This window comes from Myodes glareolus, chromosome 4, assembly GCF_982192425.1.
Source record: "Myodes glareolus chromosome 4, mMyoGla1.1, whole genome shotgun sequence".
Classification (NCBI taxonomy): domain Eukaryota; kingdom Metazoa; phylum Chordata; class Mammalia; order Rodentia; family Cricetidae; genus Myodes; species Myodes glareolus.
Window position 1 is genome coordinate 57,170,007 of NC_142029.1, and position 23,041 is coordinate 57,193,047.

Genomic DNA, 23,041 nt, shown 5'->3' on the forward strand with positions numbered 1-23,041 from the left:
ATATCTCACTGGGAATCAGCTTCATCCTTCTTTCTTTGAATAGCGAGGGGCATTTTTCCAACCTTCCTTCTGATCTTGTATCACAATCTCAGGCATTATAGTTTGGCTGTGGGCATACCTCCTGACCTGTCCAGCTGGGCTGTCAACACTTTGGTACTCTGGAAGTAGTTTTTGTTTTACCTGCATTGATGTGATTAGAGAAGTTCATAACCAGGCATTCAAATACACACTTCATTTTATCCCCATGTTGTGCAGAAATTGAGTAGGGCAACAAACTTTTCAGACTTTAAAAGGCAGAAAAAAATTACAGTATTTTTAATTGTTCTCAGGATGCTGCAGAATGGCCGATGACTATTTCTTGGTAAGTTTGGAGTGCTAATTCTATATATGCTCCTCTCTGTGCTTCTGTTTGTGCGAAGACCTATTGAAATAAAAAAAAAAGTTCTAGAGCAACAGGATACCAAGTGTATATCAGTTTTAAGACATCATTAACATTTCTGCAGTAGTAAAATCATTCCCAGTAAGGTCTTTGAGTGTCACAATAATCTCCCTGAACAGAAGCAATAAGTTTATGTAGACAGAAGTTCTGTATCCAATAACTGCAGCAATACTAATTCTAAACCCCAGAACAGCTGTCATCTTTATTAATAAAGATTAAGACCCTGGCACTGCACCTCCTGCTAGATCAAAATAAAACCATTACATTCAATAGAAACCTAGAGAGCAAAGATGACAAACTTACTTTTCATTAAAAAAATGTTCTTTTAAAAAAATAGTTTTCTCCAAAAGAATACTGCTTTCTGCTGGGCAGTAGTGGTCCATGCCTTTAATCTCAGCACTCAAGAGGCAGAGGCAGGTGAATCTCTGAGGTCAAGGAGGCCTGGTCTACAAGAGCTAGTTCCAGGACAGGCCCCAAACCTACAGAGAAACCCTGTCTTGAAAACCCCTTACCCCCCAAAAACATTGCTTTCCCTGGCTTAGCACAGAAAGTCAGGGTGAGTACAAGTTTTTATGCTTTCAGAGGCATCATATGTCACCTCTGTCCTTAGGAAGCCTGCTTTTGTAATAAGCAAAACCCAAATGACAAATTTCAGTGACCTTCCCTTCCCAAATGAACATACCCTTTCAACGTAGCAATGAGGATAAATCTGGGGAGTCCATGGTTTGAGAGGTGTGCAATTGGAAAATGATCATGCAACCTAGGCTTCCTGGCACTGCCCTTTTCCAGCCCTGATGAGAATGTGCCTACACTAAGGGGAGGCTGCTTGGTACCTGCGGGGATTTGACTACGTTCAGTGCAGCATGGGCTCCAATGCTCCAGAGAACGTGCTGTTCCCACTATCTGAACCTCTTCAACTATAGCTGCCAGCATGCCTACCACACCATCTATAGTGCTGCATGATTCCCCAAATGCCCCCCGTCCAGGTAGAAGAAATACAGGGCTTATAGTCACACTAATGTTTTCAAGACCCAAAATGTTCCATAGTCAGTCACAGCTGTGTATTATTAAATTGACCCATTTCTGGATCTTTCCTGACTTGATCATCACCACAAAACTAACAAAAAGGACCCTACCTTAATTAAATCCACTCCCTTAGCAGCCTGCTCTTTGGCCCCTTGAGCCGACTGGCCATCTGGATGGAGCATGTGATACAGCTGGACCAGGCTGGTGGCATCATCAATCCTGAGAATGAAAGAATTTAACATTACCAAAGGGTTCTCAACAGCCTCACAGTCTTGCAGTGTTTGCCAACTCCGAACTAAATTACATTTCAGACTTCACTCTGGTAAAAGAAAGGGTAGTTCTGTAATTCCAAAAGTATTTGAAGGGGCCAGAGGGATGGCTCAGTGAGTAAGGTACTTGTTGCACAAAACCAAGTCCACAAAGCTATCCTCTGACCTAGGAGGCAGGTAAGGCAAGAGGCAATACAGGAAGTGCCTACTCTATGAAAATGTGGCTGTGTTCTTTGGGAGATGGAATATCCCTTCTCACAGAAATAGCATTCATTCCTAGTGGTAGAGGATTTCCAGGCCAGCCCACTTAGTCAACATGAAACAGGTTGACCCAACTCAGGCTACAAATTCCGCTTTATATGTTTGAGGTTATTTCTAGACAATGTATCAACATGAAGATTCTCTTAGCTATCCCAAAACAAACAGTCACAATATTCCCATAGTCCACACTTTCTGTCCACATGCACTTCAAAGCTGAAGGTTGGGAGGACATAAAAATATCCCCAAGTGTTCACATTTTGACACTCTGTTGTGTGCACGTAGCCCCTGGCTTCCAGGTGGTGAGGTAGGGCTGAGGCCATCATAATTCACTGCTATGCCAAAGCTGTCCCTCTTTGACCAGTCCCACTATCTAAATACCTGAGCTGAGAGACACAGTAGGAGTACTGAATGCCTGAGACCACAATGGCCTAGAGATGCTCTGGGCTCCTCCCAGTCACTGAAAAGGCCATCTCTCAAGGAAACAGCTCTGCTCATACTGAACAAGCTTTTCTGGAGCAAAAAAGTTGAAATGGCCGTTATCTATTTATCAAGCTTACTATAATCAGTTCAATAAAGGTAGCAACAAAATGTCCCTCCCCAATATGTAGAAAACATTTACAACTTGGGCATGCTGGCTGTACGGGTTCTTTCCACATGGCAAAATTAATGCATGTCAAGTTAATGCTGAAGTTAATGCCTGCCTGTGTCTGTCTCAATAATTTAAATGTAACTTTCCAAACACTACACTTACTAAACTTTCAAGAATAACTTAAAAGAGGGTACAGAATCCTAAGTACTGGATTGATCACTTGGTCTCTGTCCAGTGAAGAGTGCACCCTCTACTGTCCAGCCTGGGCTCTGCAGTCAGTTCACTGTCCAGAATCTTTAGGTAAAAAGCTCTGCCTGCAGCTGTAACTCTTACACGATAAGGAGTAATAGGAGAATACCACATACTACTACATACCTGAGCTTCCATATCTAAAACTACGCTATCATACTAAGTTCAGGATGTCTGCATTTGAGAAGCTTGAGGAGACAGTTCATAGGCCATGTAAACCAGGAAGTACTGATCATCCCCAACTAAGCCAGCTGGTGGGGAATGAGGGAGTACTGCTGCCTTCTAAACTGAATCACTGTATGTGCTGATGAAGCGAGCTAGCCAGGAAATAATTAGGAAAGTTGTTCTGATGAGAAGTAATGCTGCATCTTAGGTGACACGAGTGTAACCTTTGTGTGTGATGTTCAAACTGCAAGTAAGATACTTCTGCAGTCTGAGGATGGATTGACTACTGGACTACTGACACGTCTTCTTAATCAACCTTGGAGTCCAGCAAGGGTTTTGTGAAAAGTTAAGTTTTCTCACAGTAGCCATGCTGCCTTCTTTCCCTGTGGTTTTAGATTGTTTTCACTTCAAATGCAAAGCTAATTTCTTTCCAGTTTTATCTCAAATAGCATACCACAAGTAGACCTCCAAAATACAAAGACTAGTTCCTAGCCACAGCAGCAAACAAGTCATATAACCTTTTAAGTTTACCAGTGTAGTTATTTTTACACTATACAGTGGTTGATTAACTGTATACTATATTTGAAATATTTTTTACAAAATGATAATAATCTTTTAAAAATATCAAGAAACTTGGTCAACTAAAAGTACCAACCATCAACTTGATTTTGTCTTTAGACAGGGTCTAAGTAGACCAGTCTGCCCTCAGATTCAGATCTCACCTCTGCACCATGAACACCACGCCCAGGCCGACTTCAATGTGTAAACATGTGCAATACCTACACAGTACATATGATGAACTACGTTATATAATAAATACTATGTTATTTTCAGCTAGAAACGTGGAAGCACGTCAACTTGATGCTAAAAATACATTTCTTTCACACTACTTGAACATAACTTTTCTGAAACCTTAGAAGCCTCTCAACAGCATGGGCTATTTAAAAAAAAATGTTATTTTTGTAAGTTAAACATCCTCTCCTGAAAGCCCTATGGGTAGGGTAGTTCTGCCAGAATATAAGCACCCAAGAGATCTTGCATCTACTTCTTTACAATTCCCATGTATCTTTGAGTGCCTGAAAAAGCCACCAATACCCAGGAACACTGGCAAGGAAGAATAAAAACTCAATCTATATTAAGATCCAAAGTCAAATATTTTCTCTTAACACTCTGGATAATTATGTAACAAAAGCAACGCCTAGAAAAGCGCATCTAAATGGAGATAAGTGCAAACTTTCATTTATCACTGAACAACATGGCCATTGGAAAATACTGTTTTACTGTTGGACAATAAACAATTGTTGTAATTATTCAGATCATACTTACAAGTCTCTCTGGATTTGATCGATGAGCAAACCATCAATCTTTTTTTTATTTACAAAATACCAAGCCATGCCACCGAAGTGTCTCGTGGAACGCAGAAGTCCATACTTTCCATGTCTGTCTATGTCTTCATAGGTCTGATGATGAACCTATCCCCAGAAAAGGCACAGAGAAATTGAAAATGAGCAGTGTCACATGGTTCAGACTAACTAGCAGGAATTCTGCCACCAGTCAGTGCAACCAGGTCTCCCTGGCAAGCTGCACGCTGCCTTTCCAGCCTCGACTCAGCCAAGTGCTTGTCTACTGTGCAGGACCTGAGTACGATCCCCAGAGATCACATAAAAACCCTGTGGTGGGCACAGTTATATTCCCAGTGAGGGCAAGATGGGTCCCTGGAAGCTCACTGGCCAGCTAGTCTAGTCAACCAAGCAAAGTTCCAGGTCCATGAGAGACCCCGTCTCAAAACAGAACACAAAAAACCCAAGGTTGTCCTCTGGCCTGTACACAGGAAAAGAGATCTGTCTACATGACAGCAAATCTATGCCTTCCCTACTACAGAGTGTGGTAGCCTAGAGCAAATAACAGCAAATACTCAAACGCTTTGTCAGCTACTCTTGAGCAGCCAATCTTAAGTACCAATTTGATATATTATGACCACTAATAATGACCAAAATTTCTTGAAGACAGCAGGATTTTTTTGAACTGCTCTTTCCCCTTATCACAACCTCTCTACCCTACCAGCTCACCTATGCCATCCAGTTTTCCTTCCAGACAAATCTTCCTAACTGAGGGCATTTCTGTCCAAAACGGTTATGTGTGTGTGTGTGTGTGTGTGTGTGTGTGTGTGTGTCTGTGTCTGTGTCTGTGTCTGTGTTCTTGTAAGTATATAGGCCAACAAGGTCCCCAGGGTCCCCCAGTCTCTGCCCACTCCAACAGGAGTTACAGATTGCCTGGATTTTATGTAAGTGCTGGGAATCTGAAGCTCACACAGCAAGCACTTTACCTACTGAGCCTTCTTTCCAGCCCTATTAAAAAGGTTTAGAACTTTTTGATGAAGACCATGTTCCTCACCTAGCGCTGAGGTCACATGTGATACAGCCCATCTACTTTGAACTACCCCCCTGCAAATGCGCTATGTGTACGTACAAACTAGATGTTTGGCCATATCTCAAGCTTACTTGGTTATTTTCTACCTACTGCTTAGTCTGTCTTCTCTGAAACAGCTCTATTCACCAAACACCCCTCATTCACGCCGTTCCTTGCCCTTCTAGAACTCTTTTCAAGACCCCTATGAAGCCTTTCCTGAGAGCACTCTTAACATCTAACATTTCGGGCTGGAAGTGGCAGTAATCTGCATACTGTCTCATTCCAGCACATCACTGATGGAGTGCAGGCTTAGTTCCTGGCATCAGCTCTGCTGCCCACAAAACCAGGTTCTAATGAACACATCCTCACTAAGCTGTACTTTACACACAGTGCCGTATACACTGCACTTCGACAGATTTTAGTGGGGAACTAACTGTTCCTATAAGATGAAAAGAAAAGAGAAAAGGCTTTGCCATCATCTGAGTCCTAAACCGACCACAACAGCAGTGCAACTCAGAGCAAGCTATTTCACTCTCTACGCCCGACTTCCTTATTCTTAAAGGTGGCTGAAAGCTTAAAACATGTACCTCACTCATGTTTCCAGGTAATTTTCCAGGTAATTTCAGTAAGTTTTCAGGTAATTCCCTTTCCTATAATCTTCATCAAAGCCAGTAAACAAAATCAAGTCTTACTTCACATAACAATATTTAAATCCCACTTTGGAAACTATTAGTATCTATATTAGTATATAGATACTATATTAATTAGTATCTATTAAGCTATTAGATACACTTACCTTGATATACTCAGTGGAATCTGGTTCAAACTGGGCAACACAGAGATTGAGGACATCAGCATGGCGGTCTTGGCTGTACATGGTCTAAAACGACAAAGCAAAATGGCAATCAGAGGAGAACATAAAAGTTTACCATCTGTCCTGACATCTAGTCAGGCCTATCCAACATAGAGGCCACCTATATGCCTATCAAGAGCATATAGGGAGCTGAATATGGTGGCACAAGGTTTTAATCCCAGTATTTAGGAGGTAGAGGCAGAAGGATCTTTGTGAATTTGAGGTCAGCCTGGTCCATACAGTGGGTTCCAGAACAGTCAAAGCTATATAGTGAGACCGTAACTAAAAAAAAAAAAAATCAAAATAAATACATTTTAAAAGGCATACAGAAATGGCATAGGCCTTGTAAATGCCACACTTGGATTCAAATCTCAACTAAATTAACTGTACAAGAGCCCCCATCAAGTTACTATTACATTAGTACCTGTGTTCACTGTAATGAAACACCAGCATCCCCAGGGCCCACTGCTTCAACAAACAAATGACCATCATGGAAATGGAATTCACCGTACCTTAAGGTTTTCATCTTTGAAAATTACTGGTGGCAAAACTCTACGACCTTCTTTTGGGAAATAAATTTGTATCACCCGGTCCCGTTCTTCCCAAGAAGCTTTGCGTAATGTGCCACTTGGTTCTCGAACAACAATAAAACGTTCCTGAAACAGAAAATAGTCAGATATGAGTTATGAAGACTTCTGCTCAGCTCTTGTGATAGCTAATACTACCAACTTGGCAGGATTTAAAATCACCTTGGAGGCAAGTTGTAGGGGTGTGTGTGAGGCAATATGTAGATTAGGTTGAGATAGGAAGCCCCATCCTAACGTGGGCAGCATCATTCTCTGAGCTGGGTCCTGGACTGCACAGCATTCATCCCTCTGCCTCCTGACTGTGGATGCAATGTGACCAGAAGTTGGCCCACAGATAAAGACAAAGCTAACCCCTGTCTTCTAACCATAAACATGAATGACCAGAACGAGAAATGTGGGATCACTTTCCTAACCTCAGTGTTCGGCAGCATTAGAATATATTCTGTGGGCCCAACTACAAATCACTCCCATCCTGGAGGGCTGCTCTATAAAAAGCTGCTGTGTTTAGACAATGGATCTCTCTTTTAAATTGGCAATTGGGAACGAAATGGAAGCAATGATATCTGAAAATACTGACAAGACTTCCCGTGGTTTCCACTAAAAAGTGAAAAATCCAATGGGAAGTTAGTGATTTTTATATTGTTGAAAAATAGCTAAGGCAAGGCAGTGGTGGCACAAAACTTCAATTCCAGCACTTGGGAGGCAGAGGCAGGGCAATCTCTGAGCTAAATTAATTAATTTATAATTAATGTAGACCTCTGTGTGATTTCTTTGGGACTTAACAATTGTGGGAACCGGGCAGAACAAGGACTGGGCAGGACAGAAACCCCTCGACAACACAGAGTCTTTATAAATGCCAACACTTTAAAAGTTCAGTCTCGAGCTGGAGAGGTGGCTCCATGGTTAAGAGTCTTAGCTACTCTTCTAGAGGACCTGGGTTTGATTCCAAGCATTACACCGCAGTTCGCAACTGTCAATAGCTCCAGTTCTAATGGACCTGATGCCCTGTAATATACTGTACACATGTAGTGCACAGACATCTTTGCAAGCATAAAATATAAAATAAAAGGTCAGTCTCTAAAAATCCAAAGTGAAACTTCAAAATCTCTTTTAAAAAAATTCAAGCCCCTTAACTGTGGACTCCTGTAAAAAAAAATAAATAAATATTTTTTACTTTGAAAGGAAAGAACCAGGGTACAATCACAATCTGAACATAGAAAAACCAAACTCCACTGCGTAAATAACTCAGCGTCCGATGCCAGGGATCCACTCAATGATCTGGGCTCCTCCGAAGGGCCTGGGTCACTTCTCTGGTTCTACTCTCTGGACCCCACATAGATGGTCTCCTGAGATCAGGACAGCTATAATACACCACAGTCACTGCTGTTCTTGGCTCTCATCCCATGATACTGGCATCTCCAAAATGCTGGGTCCCTTGCTACATTTGGACTGCACTTTGTGCTGAAGAAAACACTTCCCTGGAGAGTTCACCTCAGGGATGCTGCTCGCTCCCTAACCACTGCTCAGTCCTCAGCTCCAGCTGACCAGCATCAATTGCCCCAGGAAAGCAAAGTGGTGCTGTTCTCTTGTTAACCATGACTGATTCTTCAGGCAGCTGACCAGAACCAGAGTCTTAGCTCAAAATATGCAATGGCCTCCAAGAGTCTTTACGTGACTCTCAAACCTCCCAAGACAGGCCACAATTGTCTGCATAGCTATCAATATTCTTATCTTCCAAGCTCCCACAAAACAGCCCACTGAACTCTCAACACTCACTGGCTAGCACAAAGTTCCAAAGACCTTCTGTGATCCTCCCCAAAACAACATGGTCAGGTCTGTCACAGCAATGCCCCACAATCCTGATACCAATTTCTGTCTTAGTTAGGATTTCTAATGATGTGGTAAACACCATGACCAAAAGTAAGTTAAGAAAGGGGTTTATGTGGCTCACACTTTCTCATCACAGTTCATCATCATGGGAAGCCAAGGTAAGAATTCCAGAGGGTGGGAACCTGGAGGCAGGAGCTGACGCAGAGTCATGGAGGGGTGCTGCTTATTGGCTTGCTCAGCCCGCTTTCTTATAGAATCCAAGACTACCAGCCCAGGGATGGAACCACCCATACTGGGATGGACCCTCCCTCATCAATCACTTATTAAGAAAATGCCCTACAGGCTTGCCTACAGCCAGATCTTATGAAAAACCATTTTCTCAGCTGAGGCTCCCTCCTCTCATGACTCCAGCTGTGCCACACTGACATGAGAACTGGCTGGCACGGTGTCTATTGTAGTTATAGTGTCTCGGGAAGAAAGAGATGCCACTTTCTTCAGTGTTGGACACGGATAAAGTTGCCCCAGCTTCAGTAATACCCTCTCACTCAAGCTCACACAAGCAACCCCGATGAAGTCGGCAGATCACAAACACAAGCCAGAGAAAGTAGAGCAACTCCTTGAAGTGAAGAAGGATTTAAACAGGAATGGAGTAAGAGAGTAGTCTAGAGACTGAAAATGACCAAAAATGTATTATACACGTGTATGATGCTGTTAAGGAATATTCTTAAAATTAAAGAAAAAGAAGGGTGCCATGACCCCCTCCACACACACACACACAGGAGAAAACACCAAATAATCTTCTCTAGGTTTCAGCAGGAAATCAGGACAGCCTAGGGGACACTGTCTTGCGGTTTCAGCCACTGCTGTCTGCCTGGCCTCACTCGCCTTGCTGTGTCTTAGCACACGTGTCTCAGGTTTCTATTGCTGTGATAAAACACTGTGACCAAAATAACCTGGGAAAGAAAGGTTTGATTTCATTTTACAACTTTCAGGTCACATACATCACTGAAGGAAGTAAGGGAAGAACCTGGAAGGAGGAACTGAAACTGCGGCCATCAAGGAGCACTTTTTATTGTATTGCTCCTCATGGCTTGCTCAGCCTGCTTTCTTATAGCACCCAGGACCACTGGCCCAGGGGTGCCACCATCCACAATGAGTTATGTCCTCTACATCAATCAAGAAAAGACTGGTGTGGGAGGTCCTTTTGTCTATGTGTTGCTTTTATTGGTTAATAAATAAAGAACTTCTTTGAGCCTATGGCAGGAAAGAACAGAACTAGGCAAGGAAAACTAAACAAAATGCTGGGAGGAAGAAGGCAGAGTCAGGGAGAAGCCATGGAGCCACCGGAGAAAGACACTGGAAATTTTACCCAGTCGGTCACAACCTTGTGGTGATATGCAGATTAATAGAAATGGGTTAAATTAATATGTAAGAGCTAGTCAATAAGAAGCTAGAGCTAATGGGCCAAGTAGTGATTTAATTAATATAATTTTTGTGTAATAATTTCGGGGCTAAGTGGCCAGGAACAAACAAGCAGAACCTCCTCCAACAAAAGGCACCATGGATTTGCCCACAGGTCAATCTGATGGGACATTTTCTCAATTTAGACTCCCTCTTCCCAAATGACTCTAGCTTGGGTCCAGTTGACATAAACTATCCAGCACAGTGCTCTGGTATCAGTCTGAAATACACTAAGTCCGCAGTACGTAAAGAAATGGTAACACCATGATGTGGACTTGCCAGCATGTCCTGCCTCTTCAGAGGCCCTCTGTTTTTGAACTTCAGAGAGAGGGATGTCACATCATCTGAGCCTCAGAACCATCTCCACATGGCATTTCAAAGATTATTCTGCAATCTAGCATATACTCACCCGATGTGGTATGTTATATGATATATCAGTAAACACGTATTTGTTTGTTTCTGTTCCTTCCAAAATCTTATCCTCAGCTAAGATGTCATTTATTGGCGTTCGTTCTTCTAGAACTGGTGGCATCTTTAATCGTACTTTAGCTGCTTCAACTGCCAGTCTAGTAGCCTAAGGAAACAAAACATCTCTGAAAGAAAGGTATAGAGTTCAAAAGGATCACCTGATAAAAACAGGCACTCATCAAAGATGCTGATGACTACACAGAAAAGAAGCTGCAGCCATGAACCCATGAGGGAAAACTCAGACTTGGACTGGTGGGGCCTGGCCTTTCCTCTGGTGTGACAAGACACAATACCAGCTACCGCCAGCTACTCACCCACCACCTAAGCAGCAAGGACTGCCATGAGACAGAGCCAGGCTGCAAGAGATGCTTGGAAAACAGCAAGCCTGTATTTCTTCAGTGTTCACTACGTGCCAGACATCATTCAAATACTTCAAACGGGTGCTAGTGAGATGGCTCATAGGACCTGGATTCGGTCCCCAACATCAACATGGTACGGTGGCTCACAACCACTTATAATTCCAGTCCCAAGGATCCAGTGCCCTTTTTCTGACTCCCATGGGTACCAGGCATGCACATGGTATACCTACATACATACAGGTAAAACACCCATACACATAAAACAAAGAAAATCAAACTACTGGCTTCACTCAATAACCCACACCTAATGGAACCTGGTGCCATTATTACATCTCTATTTGAGAGAAAACAAGAGTTACACAGAAGAGTAAGCACTAGGAGCTGCAGCACTGGTGTCTGAACTGAGCTCCAAAGCCTCCACTCTCAGCCAGGGACTACACTGCGTTATGCCATATTACTTCCACTGATGACCTTTGCAAGGAGAAAAGCAAAGTATCGCTCTTCTTCCAACACGCTATTGGGTAGTGACGTCACTGTTGAGTCAGGAGGAAGCATCGCTGTCTCATACATTCCTACAGCGGTGTATTCCAGAAGACCCAGACTTTTAATGTCACCAAACCTTCAGCTCCACGGCAACTCATAGCAGAAGTTCCTCCAGGAAGGGAGCTGGAGTAGGCAAGATGAACGATGAGCAGGCTGGTTTGGGGCAGGGAGGAGCTCAGCCCGGACACCTGCTCAATTGTGGTCACACCCCTTCTCCTCTCTGCCTCCCTATTCACATTCCTTTCCTCTCACCCACGCCTACGGAGGTCCAGCACTGAGCATTCACAGGGAACTCTGTGCGTCTTGTCACCCTGAATCACAGGTTTTCTGTCAGAACTCTGGGCTTGACATACCTCTTCCAACTGGGCCTGGGTCATTAACTTATAGGTGGGTGGCTTCAGTGGTTGTACAGCAGGCTTGAAAGTCTTTTTCAAGTCCAGGCCTGTCATCTTGGTGAGGATACTCTGGACTTCCTCATCCATAAATGTAGGTTTCTTGACTTCTGAGCTACCAGAGTCTGTTAAAATAGATTTCGGTAACAAGAAGCTGACAACGACAGCAAGCCAAGATGTCTAAATGGGAAAGTTAACAGTAAAAACCATTTGTACAGAATACACCTAAGAATTATGTGATGTTAATAATTATGAGATTCTCTCATTTATTCAACGTGCACTTAAGTGCATATCCACCACAACACGCAAGCACTCTGCCCAGAGGACGCTGGAAAATGAAGATGACAAGAACTGTAACCATTCAGACTCTCGCTTCTTTTTATTGGTATTTTGGAGACGGTGCAAACAGAACCCAGGACCTGGTACACAGCACACAGCTACACTTCAGCCCTCAGATCCGCTTCTAGAAGCCAGACATAGCATGCCCATGAAATAGATACTAACACTCCAATTTTATGGATGAGGGCACCAATGCTAAACCAAAGATAACTAGCTATTAGAACAGAGGAAGGACTAAGCAGGGTTCACTGGTCCTGGAGCCTCAATCACTTCCAATCTAAGCTCAGCTCTGGCTCACGCAGTTTCCCTCGTCCTTTGTCTCTCTACATCTTCTCTTTTCACCAGGAAAAGGGGCCATCTGTTCCTAGGCTCCTCTTTGCTGTTAGTCCTACAGATGCTGGTGTCTTGCAGGATCCTAATCAATTTCCTTTTCTCCCTGTTCATATTCTTACTGGGTGCGTTCCTAGCTTCCTATGGCTTTAATTACATCCATCTGCTGGGGACTCTAAAACCCCAATCTCTAGCCAAGATCCTCTACATCCACTACCCAATGGACATCTCATCTCTACTTCAATACTGCCAAACCATAACCTCCCCCTGCTTTTTCTGGTCTCATACCTGCTTTCCCTACTGTTCCCTATCACAGCACCATCCACTGGGTGACTCAGTCCAAAATCTTAAAATTATTCCTGATTTCTTCAATACCCACCACATCCAGTCAAGGAAGCAATTAAAATCACAGGAGTGGGTATTACTAACACGTATGAGATATTTACTACAAAGTACTTATTGAGCTAAATATATACCACACTTGGCAGAATCAGTAACCCTGTCAAGTAATATTGCAATGATCCTTTTTTACAAAATTGAACATGAATTCAGCATTTTAGTTGGCTGTCTCTTTTTAGCTCTATTTCCCACTGTCATTACTACTGCCAAGGCCATTCTTACCCCTCACCTTGGCTTCCCTGCCTCTTCTCTGACCTCACTACAAACCGCTCCTACAAAGAGATTACTTGAGAGTAACCTGCCAAAATGAAATCAAGATGACACTCATATTTAAAACTCAAGTGACTGTTTGACTGTGTTCCCCACTAGGAAATTTATTTTGTTTTAGGGTTCCTATTGCTGTGATAAACACAAGACCAGAAGCAAGTGGGAAGGAGAAAGGTTTATTTGGCTTATGCCTCATCAACACTGTTCATCATGGAAGGAAGTCCGGACAGGAACTCCAGGGAAGGACCTAGTGCAGAGCCACGGAGAGGTACTGCTTGCTGGCTTGCTCAGTCTGCTTTCTTATAGAACCCAGGTCCACCAGCTTAGGGATGGCACCACCCACATGGGCTGGGCCCTCCCCTCATCTCCCATCAATCACTAAGAAAATGCCTTACAACTCATCTTACTGAGGCAGCTTCTCAACCGAGGTTCCCTCCTTTCAGATTAACTCTAGCTGATGTTAAGATTCCATAAAACTAGCCAGCACATTCTCTGGAGACGGAAATCCCGTTGTCTAATCATGAGCACCCGCGAGCTCTTCAGAGGGTCCGGTAACAACAGGTGCTCAGCACTAACCCCTCTCCAGACAATCTCGCCTGCACAGCGCTAGTTTTCATTTCTACTCTAATGCTCTTCAGTTCTTATCTAGCTGCATACCGAACCCGGGATAACAAAGGCACCTCAAATTTAACACAAAACAAGCACAGTTCTGCCTTCTTTGCCATTTTTATTTTCATTTTACCTTCTCACCAATCCCAACTCAAAAAACAAATAAACCCTGTTTCTACCATTACTATTCTCCAGCTTAGCACTACTCTCCATCCAACTGCTTACCATTGCAACCTGCTCAGGCACTCGCAATCCTAACTCCAAAATAGGTTTCCCCCAAATACCTGCGTTCATTTTCTTCTCTGTGCTTCTGCTTATTGTGCGGTCCCTCCGTTCAGAATTATTTTCACCTTTTAACATGGTTACCCAGATGACATCTCTGGCTATATTTTCCCTGTAACCCATCCCTGTGCGTCCTACCTAGTTTGAAAGTCCCTAAGGTGCGCGCCCGATGCAGCCGGGATCACCGTGCTGTCAATCGCCACTCGGCTAGGAGAGAACCCACGTCCCAAACTAAGTCGTGCTTTGCAACAAGCGCATCGCAAGCACAACTGGCTGAGTGAATGAATGAACAAAGGAGGGCTCAGAAAAGCTCTGCAAATACAGACGGAAGACGACTGAGTCTAAGAAGCCGGGGCGCAGTTTTCTCCTGCAAGAGCAAGCTCTAGGTCTCTCCGGTGCGCGGCGAGCTCTAGCGGTCACTCACCTGCCTTGGAGCTGAGCAGGCGGCATGGCTGCCCCACCTCGAAAGGCTGGTGCCGCGTCGCGAGCAGAGCATCGGGGTGGCGCTGGGCTGCGGCTCGAGTGCAGACCCGCTGTGCTCGCCGAGAGCCCAACTGGAATCTCCACAGCCCCAACGGAGTTCTGAGAGCAGCCATGATTACCCGCCGCCCCTTGCGCCGGAATCGACTAGATCAACTTCCGATTCTCGAGCCTTGTACAGCATGCTGGGAAGTGTAGTCTAGGTGACGCCAAACAGCCGCGGAAGCGTTTTGTTGTTGTTTGTTTTTTGTTTTGGTTTGTGTTTAAACTGATTAAACCTGAGGCTTCGTGCGACCGAGGCGAGCGCTGTACGGAATGAACTATGAGACTGTCTCACACTGCAGTGTGTAAACTGGCCTAGAAATCATTATGTAGCCCAGGTTGGCCTCAAACCCACAGCATTCCGCTTTCTGATTACAGATGTGAGAACAGATTTTTAAAATTACTTTATTATTAAATGTGTGTGTGTGTGTGTGTGTGTGTGTGTGTGTGTGTGTGTGTGTGTGTGTGTGTGTGTGTGTGTGAAAGTCTGTGTGGAGGTCAGAGGAAGGCTTGGTAGCAGGTGTCTTTACCCATCTCACTGGCTCCTATTTACTTATGGTTTGTTTGCTTATAGTCTTAGTTTTCTCATTTTTATAAGAGAAATATTAAGAGTACATACATACATGCAAGAGAAATGTTAAAGAGTACATACATTAAAAACTCAATATAACTAAGCAGTAGAGTACTTGCCCAGCATATGTGAGGCCCCAAGTTAAGTTCCCAGCAACACACACACACACACACACACACACACACACTCATGTGCAAAACCGTGCAAACTGTTTATTCCCAAGTAGATGTTTGAGTCTTTTGCTAGGTGTAGAGTTAAAAGTTTTTGCTGTATGCTCTTTTTCTTTTTTCGTTTTTATGGTTCTAAATAATAGATTTGTATTGCCTGCCTCAACTTTTCTCCCACCTACAGGTTTAAATTCGATTGCTTGTGGATCGTCTTTCAAACTTGCCATATATACCCCAGATATTAGCTCTTCATTTTGAGTCCATAACCACTACAAAGTCATACACCTTATTCCTTCCCTTCATAAGCCATAATTTCTGATTATTTTGCTTATTATCTGCTTATTTTTTTTCACACATGAAGGTAATACCTTTACCTATCTTATTATATATTTAACCTGACCTTGTACAACTTATGTGCAAAGCAAAAATTTGAGTGGAAGAATGAGTGGATGGATGAACGGATGAATGGATGATGGATAGATGAATGGGTGAATGAATACGGGTGGGTAGGTGGGTGGAAGAATGGGTGAGAGGCTAGATGGATGATTAGATGGATGGATGATGAATGGGTTAATGGATGGATGGATGGGTGGATGGATTGATGGATGGATGATGAATGGATGGATGGATGGATGGATAGGTGGATGGATAGATGGATGATGGATAGATGGAGGATGGATGGATGGATAGATGGAGGATGGATGATGGATAGGTGGCTGGATAGATGGAGGATGGATGGATGGATAGGTGGGTGGATAGATGGATGATGGATGGATAAATAGGTGGGTGCATGGGTAGATGGGTGGGTGGGTGGGTGGATAGATGGATAGGTAGATGAATGAATGATGGACAGATGGGTGGATGAATGGGTGGTTGGTTTGGTTAATGGATAACAAATGGATATGTGGATGATTTCATTCTGTTCTTTCCCAGCTGCCTAGGGAGTGCAAGTCTTCTCCTTCCTTAGATGATGTTGTCTAAGAACTTTGCCCAAGGCCTGGCTAAAGAAAGTTATTGAGTAAACATGTGTTCGAATTAGCTGGATAGAGAGACTTAACTCCTACCCTCACCTCTTTTCTTCCTCTCTCACCATTGTGAAAATTCATTGTACAAAATGGAGTCATTCCTAGCATACCCCACCATAAAGGAGTCTAGGACCACAGAAAACACTACAGTCGTGCACACTTGCTCCAAGAGCTGATTCACAAGCCAGTCTGCTCACAAAGGCTGCCCTGTCTTTAAGAATAGCTTTACTTAACAACTAATCACAGAACTGCTCTAACCAGCAGACTGTCTTTACATAGTTATTCTTGCTGTTTACCATCTTTCTTAGACAATACCCCCTCAAAAGAAACCACCTCCCTTCATTTCAAAATTATTGAGATTGATTGTCTAGTAAAACCCATGACTTTTTCTTTGTTGTTGAATTTATCAGAGATCGTCTCAGTTTATGCAGCTATGTCCCAGTTTCTTCTAATCCTAATCTTTGTTTGTTCCAAGATAAAAGTTCCCTTTTTGGAAATTCATGCCTGTATTTCTGTTTGAGTTTTAAAAGATTATTTATTTGTAAATGCGAGTTTATGTGGATATCTGTGTGTCCTCCTCTATTACCCTCTGCCTATTCATTTTACAACAGGTCTCTCTGACATGCGGGTCTCATACATTCATGGATAGTCTGGAAGCCAGTAAGCCCCAGCAATACTCCTGTCTCCACCCTTTTCCATTCATGTTGAGAGGCATACATAGATGTCCACCTTGTTACGTAGATTCTGAAATCTGAATTCTGGTCCACATGTTTGTGCAGCAGGTGCCCTTAACTCCTGAGGCATCTCTCCAGCCCTCCCTCTGAAGTTGACAGCATTACAAGATCTGCTATTGGAACAGGGGAGGAAGAAAGTCCTAGGTATGGCCTTAACTCAGGTAGGAGCTACTGTCCTGATCTCTCCCAACACGCTTATCTATCTAGTAAAGTCAAGAGAGTGAGACTGAAGGAATGCAGGGGCTCCTACCTCAAGCCTTTTCTCAGAGAATTGACCCTCTGCCTCCTTCCCATAGGCAGTGGTAAGAGAAAGGTCAAAGTGGCTATTTTTTCTATATCCTGGTGTCTTAGTTACCATTCTATTGCTGTGAAGGGATACCATGACTAAAATAAAGTGTTTTGTTAGGGACTTGCTTACCGTTTTAGGGGGTTAGTCCTTGATCATTATAACATGAAGCAGACAGGCATGGTGCTGGAGCAATAGGTGAGAGCTTTGCATCCTGATCTGAAGGCAGCAGGCAAAGAGATAGACATTCATGGGCTTGGTATAGGCTTTTAAAACCTCAAAGCCCATCACCAGGGACACACCTCCTCCAACATGGCCACACCTCCTAATCCTTCTCAAACATTTCCACTAACTAGGGACCAGGCATTAAAACATATGAATCTGTGGATGCCACTCTCATTCAAACCACCACACCTGAGGAACGCTACGAATGGACAATAAGTGGACATTAATGCATTAGGAAATGAGTCCAGTAATTGCTGTATTAACTGCATGTGACACTGTAACAGATTAGAACCTGTTTGGTGAATTAGAATAACAGAAATGTACTGTCTCAAAATTATACATATCAGAAATCCAATGTCAATATTCGACGGCTGAAATCAAAGCATCATCTGATCCCTGCTCTGGTGCGGGAAAATTGTCTGTATTCTGTCAATCATGTATTTTAATAAAACGCTGATTGGCCAGGCAGGAAGTATAGGCGGGTCAACCAGACAGAAAGTAGAGGCGGGGCAATGAGAATAGGATAAGGCTAGGGAGGAGGAGACTCCCTCTGCCACTCCTGCGCAGACCATCTAAGAGGCAACATGTAAGCTGACAGCTGAAAAAGGTACCAAGCCATGTGACTAACATAGATCAGAATAATGGGTTAAGATAAGTCATAAGAACTAATAAGTAGCCTGACCTAATGGACCAATCAGCTTTATAACTTATAGAGTTCTCTGTGTGATTAATTTTCTTTGGGGCTTGCCGGTTGTGGGGTACTGGGCGGGACAGATACCCCAACAAGCCGGCCCCTCATGTAACACTGCTCCTTTCATCTACTCATGACTGCAAGTACTCTTGATTTGTGGCTCTAACACTCCTGTTTCTACCTCCAACCTCACCACCTTTCCCCCTTTAGGTTGTATTAACACTAAATTTCTTGTTGCCCCTCTCTAAGGATATATATGATTGCCTTTGAGTCTCATCCTGATTATCCAAAACAGTCTCTTAATTTTGAGACCTTAACTGTAGTAGGGGGGCCCCTTGTTCATTTCCCAGCTGCTGCCCAGACTCCCGAAATAACCACACAGAAACTGTATTAATTAAATCACTGCTTGGCCTATTAGCTCTAACTTCTTATTGGCTAACTCTTATATCTTAATTTAACCCATTTCTAGTAATCTGTTTATCACCACATGGCAGTGGCTAACTGGCAAAGTTTCAGCATGTCTATCTTTTGCGGTGGCTCCATGGCTCTTCTCTGACTCTACCTCCTTTCTCCCAGCATTCAGTTTAGCTTTCCCCACCTATCTAAGTTCTGCCCTATCAACAGCCCAAGGCAGTTTTATTATTCACCAGTGGTACTCACAGCATACAGAGGGGAATCCCACATCACTTAACTACTTCTGCAAACCCTCAATTTTCATACAACAGCCACAAACTCCAGGGACTAGGAAGTACTTATCTTTGGTGGTGGGGTAAGTAAGAGAGACAGTTTTTAGCATACTCAACTAAGAATGCACCAAGATTTCCTCTCAATAATCCAAATGAAGAGACACAGAAACTTTTGTTGATGGCAGAAACTTGAAGTAAATGGAGCCTGGGAAGTTTCAGCCTTTTCCAGCAATGTGTTCAGTGATGAGTTAGTGGAGAAAGCTCGTCTGCAGAAAAAGGAAATAGATCTCAGAAGCAGAGAGGGAGATTGTCAGGGTATGAATGGGGAAAGCTGCTGCCCTGCCAGAGAGCACCCCGCTCCTATCTGGGGCCCTGGTTGTTATGGTAGGAAATCTCTGTTCCCTCTGTGTTAACTGGTGAAGGAGACCATAGAGTCTTCTAGAAATGATACAGTGTTTTCTGAGAAGGGAAAAGCAGAGGCGAGTGTGAGAACGTAGGGTTGGTGGAGCCACTTTTCATCTATCCCCCCAGGCATTATCTGCCTATCTCTAGTCTTCCACATGACACCCTGTCTGTTCTGACAGCATCCACTGAACTACACTTTCACCTCTGCCAGCCAAGGCTGCATCTGTCTGAGATGATGGACATACACTCTGCCCTATAGCACTGGGTATAAATGTCAAAGGCACTAAAGCTGGATCCTTCTTGCCCCTCCGGTGTAGGTGATTTAACCCTAGATCAATCACCTATGTACGTCACAACCATCATGGACATAATCTCTAATAGATCATGCTTGGCCCCTCTGATCCTGAGAGTTAGCTGTCGTCGGGTTTGGTATGTGGAACATTTTGTCTGAGGGACATGTTGGCCTGGGTTGAAAGTAACTCGCATCGCCTCAGAACCGGGTGGTTTGTCATGAGGCTATTTTTGAATTCTGTCTGGACTCAGGAAGTCCTTTGGACTGAGATCTGGGGTTTTTAAAGGCTAATAAGCCCATTGGCAATTTCTTTCATGGGAAACTGATACATGTGATGGCTCTGACTTCTGTCTAGTTCCCAAAGCAGAGATATGTGCATAATTTCTTTAGACTTTGGACTTCAGTGTCCTGAAGTTTCCCAAGGCCACGTCTTGGGCAGTCTGGAAGGGGTGTGCCTTGATTGCTGTCTGTGGAGGGCCAGAACAAGAAGGGAAAAATGTATGTCCCCCAAAGTGTCCCAAATGTACGCCTCTGTGTATATTTGACTGTGTGGCAATGCACATGTATATGCACGTTCAAGGGACATTGTTGTGCACACATGTGGCTATTTTGGGCTTACACATGTATATGTGTGCGCTCGCATGTGTGTGTGTGTGAGACTACAAGGACATGCATGCTATGGCATGTTTGTGGCTGTCAGAGAACATTGTCAGTTCCCACTTTCCACCTTGTTTGAAATACAGCCTCTTGTTATTTGAGGCTGGGTGTGCCAGGCAAGCTGGTCCACATGTTCCTAGGGATTCTCATGCCTCTGTCTCCCATTTTGTCTCAGGAACTGGGATTACAGACCCATGTGTCAGTGGCCATCAAACATAAAGACTGTTATGACTGTCATGACAGTTGTCAATATCACTGTCACCATCGTCCTTTCTCCTCATCTTAATTGGTGGTATTTATTCTACGTGTGAAAATAGTTTATATTGAGATTCATTTATCTGAACTAATACTCCAGGGAAAGGAATGACTGTTTAAGCACTCTCATACACATGTCTCTGGCTACTTTAGTAAGTTATTTCTCATCCATTAAATGGCCCTAGGAAACATCCTTGTCCAGTGAGCTGCTTCTATGTGGGTGTGCCTCATAGTGGTACCAGAAATCAACCCTTCTTAACTCTAGTCAATGCACATAGGCCCAGAAAAGAAGAATATGGAACACACACCCATTCATGATTCCTCAGGATATTCAGATAAATTAGCATATAATAAACTGCACATCTTTAAAGCATGTAATTTGCAAAATTTTGACATATATACACCTTATAACTGCAGCTGTAGTCAAAGCGATGACCATAACCATCATAAAAAAAGCTTCCTTGTGTTTCTATCTGTGTTTGGAGGCTGTGGAGGACATAGTGTATGTGTGCATGTTCATGTGTATGTGGGTGTGCATGCATGTGGGTGGAGGCCAGAAATTGACCTCAGGAGCCTTCCTCTGCCGCTCTCTACCCTAGTTTTTGAGATATTGTCTCACAATGAGCATGGAGCTCCCTGATATTGGAAAGACTAGCTGACCAGCCGCAGAGATCTTCCTGTCTCTGCCTCTCCAGAGCTGGAATTGCAGGCCTGCATCAGTGTGTCTGGTTTTTAATGTGGGTGCTGGGGTTTGAACTCAGGTCCTGTGCATCTGTGAGAAGCTCCTTACTACCTGAGCCATCTTCTGCCCTCCTTGTCCTCCTTAGTAACCTCCTCCTCTTTCTGTATAACCCTATCTCTTCCTTTCACCCTAGGTATTTTGCACTGTCTGGAGTTTTATATAAAAGGCATCACTAGTTGTCTCTCTTTCTCCCTCATCCTCTCGTCTCTCTTTTCTCCTGAGTCTCGATCCCTCCTCCTATTTATTCTCTGCCCGCCAGCCCTCCTGTCCCTCCTCTGTCTAGCTATTGGCTGTTCAGCTTTTTATTAGCCCAATCATGTGCTTTAGGCAGGCAAAGCAAACATCTTTGCATAGTTAAACAGAGCAGCATAAACAAACATAATACATCCTTCCCTAGTTAAAATTATATTCCACAACAGTAGATTATAGCTTTCAGTGACTTTGGAAAACTTGTATTTACTATCTTATAATAATTTCTCAATGGATTTGTACAGTATATTCAAATAGTTCTTAGTTCCCCATTCCTGCTCTCTCCTCCAGTGACTCCCTTACATGTAGACCAAGTTTCTTGAAGTTAATACACAGCTAATAGACCATCTTTTCATTCTTCAAAATTCTTTTTTCCATTTGTGTTTCATTTATCTGAACATCCACTGAGCTCCACCTACAGCCTAGGATCAGATTTTTGATACCCTTTGTTGCTACCATCTTCATCTGCAGCTACTCTTTCATCATTGAAGAGGTACCTGCCAAGGGCCCATCAGTATCCTGTCAGAGGCTCACATTGTCCCAAGAAGGTGACAGACAGGAGTCAACAAAGTAAGGCACCAGAATAATAAAACCTCTGTTTAAATCTTGGCTCCATGGATATATCTAATTGGCTGCCTAGGAAAATGAAGCTGATATTTCTGTGCGGTAGAGAGCTCAGAGGAGTGAGACTATGCAAATAAAACCTCTGGTTTATAATAAGTAGTCAATAAATGAAAAGTATTTTAATTATTTAGGGGTAAATGGTTATTTGAAGAGAGACAAGGGTGCAGGATTTGAGGTTCTAAAAATGGAGGCAATTGTTAATCCCACCTATCCAGAATAAGACCACTACCACAGTTTAAAGCCAAGTTTGAAGCAAGCTTTAATTAAATACTGACCTGGTGGATGGGCTCTGGCCAGTGTAACATGAGGGCCGGCTTGTTGGGGTTTCTGTTCCACCCGGTACCCCACAACCGGCAATTCCCAAAGAAAATAACACAGAGTCTACATTAGGTTATAAACTGATTGGCCCTTGTCTTAACCCATTATTCTTATCTATGTTAGCCATATGGCTTGGTACCTTTTTCAGCTGGGCAGGTTACATGTTGCTTCTCTGGTGGTCTGCGCAGGAGTGGCAGAGGGAGCGTCCTGCTTCCCAGAATTCTCCTGTTCTCATTGCATCACCTCTACTTCCTGTCTGGTTTTCCCGCCTATACTGCCTGCCTGGCCAATCAGCATTTTATTAAAATATGATTGACAGAATACAGACAATTCTCCCGCATCAGGCCAGGACCATAACCAGGTTCCTGGGAAAGAGACCAGAATCACAGTTTGCAGCGACTTAAGAAGGAAAACCCATAATTCATTGCATTTCTCATCAGGTCCAATCAGGAACAAGCGTACACCC

General features: G+C 43.5%; 1 protein-coding gene across 1 annotated transcript; it reads right to left on the reverse strand.

Moving 5' to 3' along the window:
* Nucleotides 1-217: 217 nt before the first annotated feature.
* On the reverse strand, nucleotides 218-14,748 carry Mrps22 (mitochondrial ribosomal protein S22). Its single transcript, XM_048452583.3, has 8 exons — nucleotides 14,551-14,748; nucleotides 11,862-12,025; nucleotides 10,548-10,712; nucleotides 6,773-6,916; nucleotides 6,204-6,287; nucleotides 4,325-4,470; nucleotides 1,576-1,684; nucleotides 218-421 (listed from the first exon to the last, which is right to left on the reverse strand). Exons 1-8 carry the CDS (start codon nucleotides 14,720-14,722, stop codon nucleotides 326-328), a joined length of 1,080 nt encoding a protein of 359 aa, XP_048308540.2. The 5' UTR covers nucleotides 14,723-14,748; the 3' UTR covers nucleotides 218-325.
* Between the last annotated feature and the right edge of the window lie 8,293 nt (nucleotides 14,749-23,041).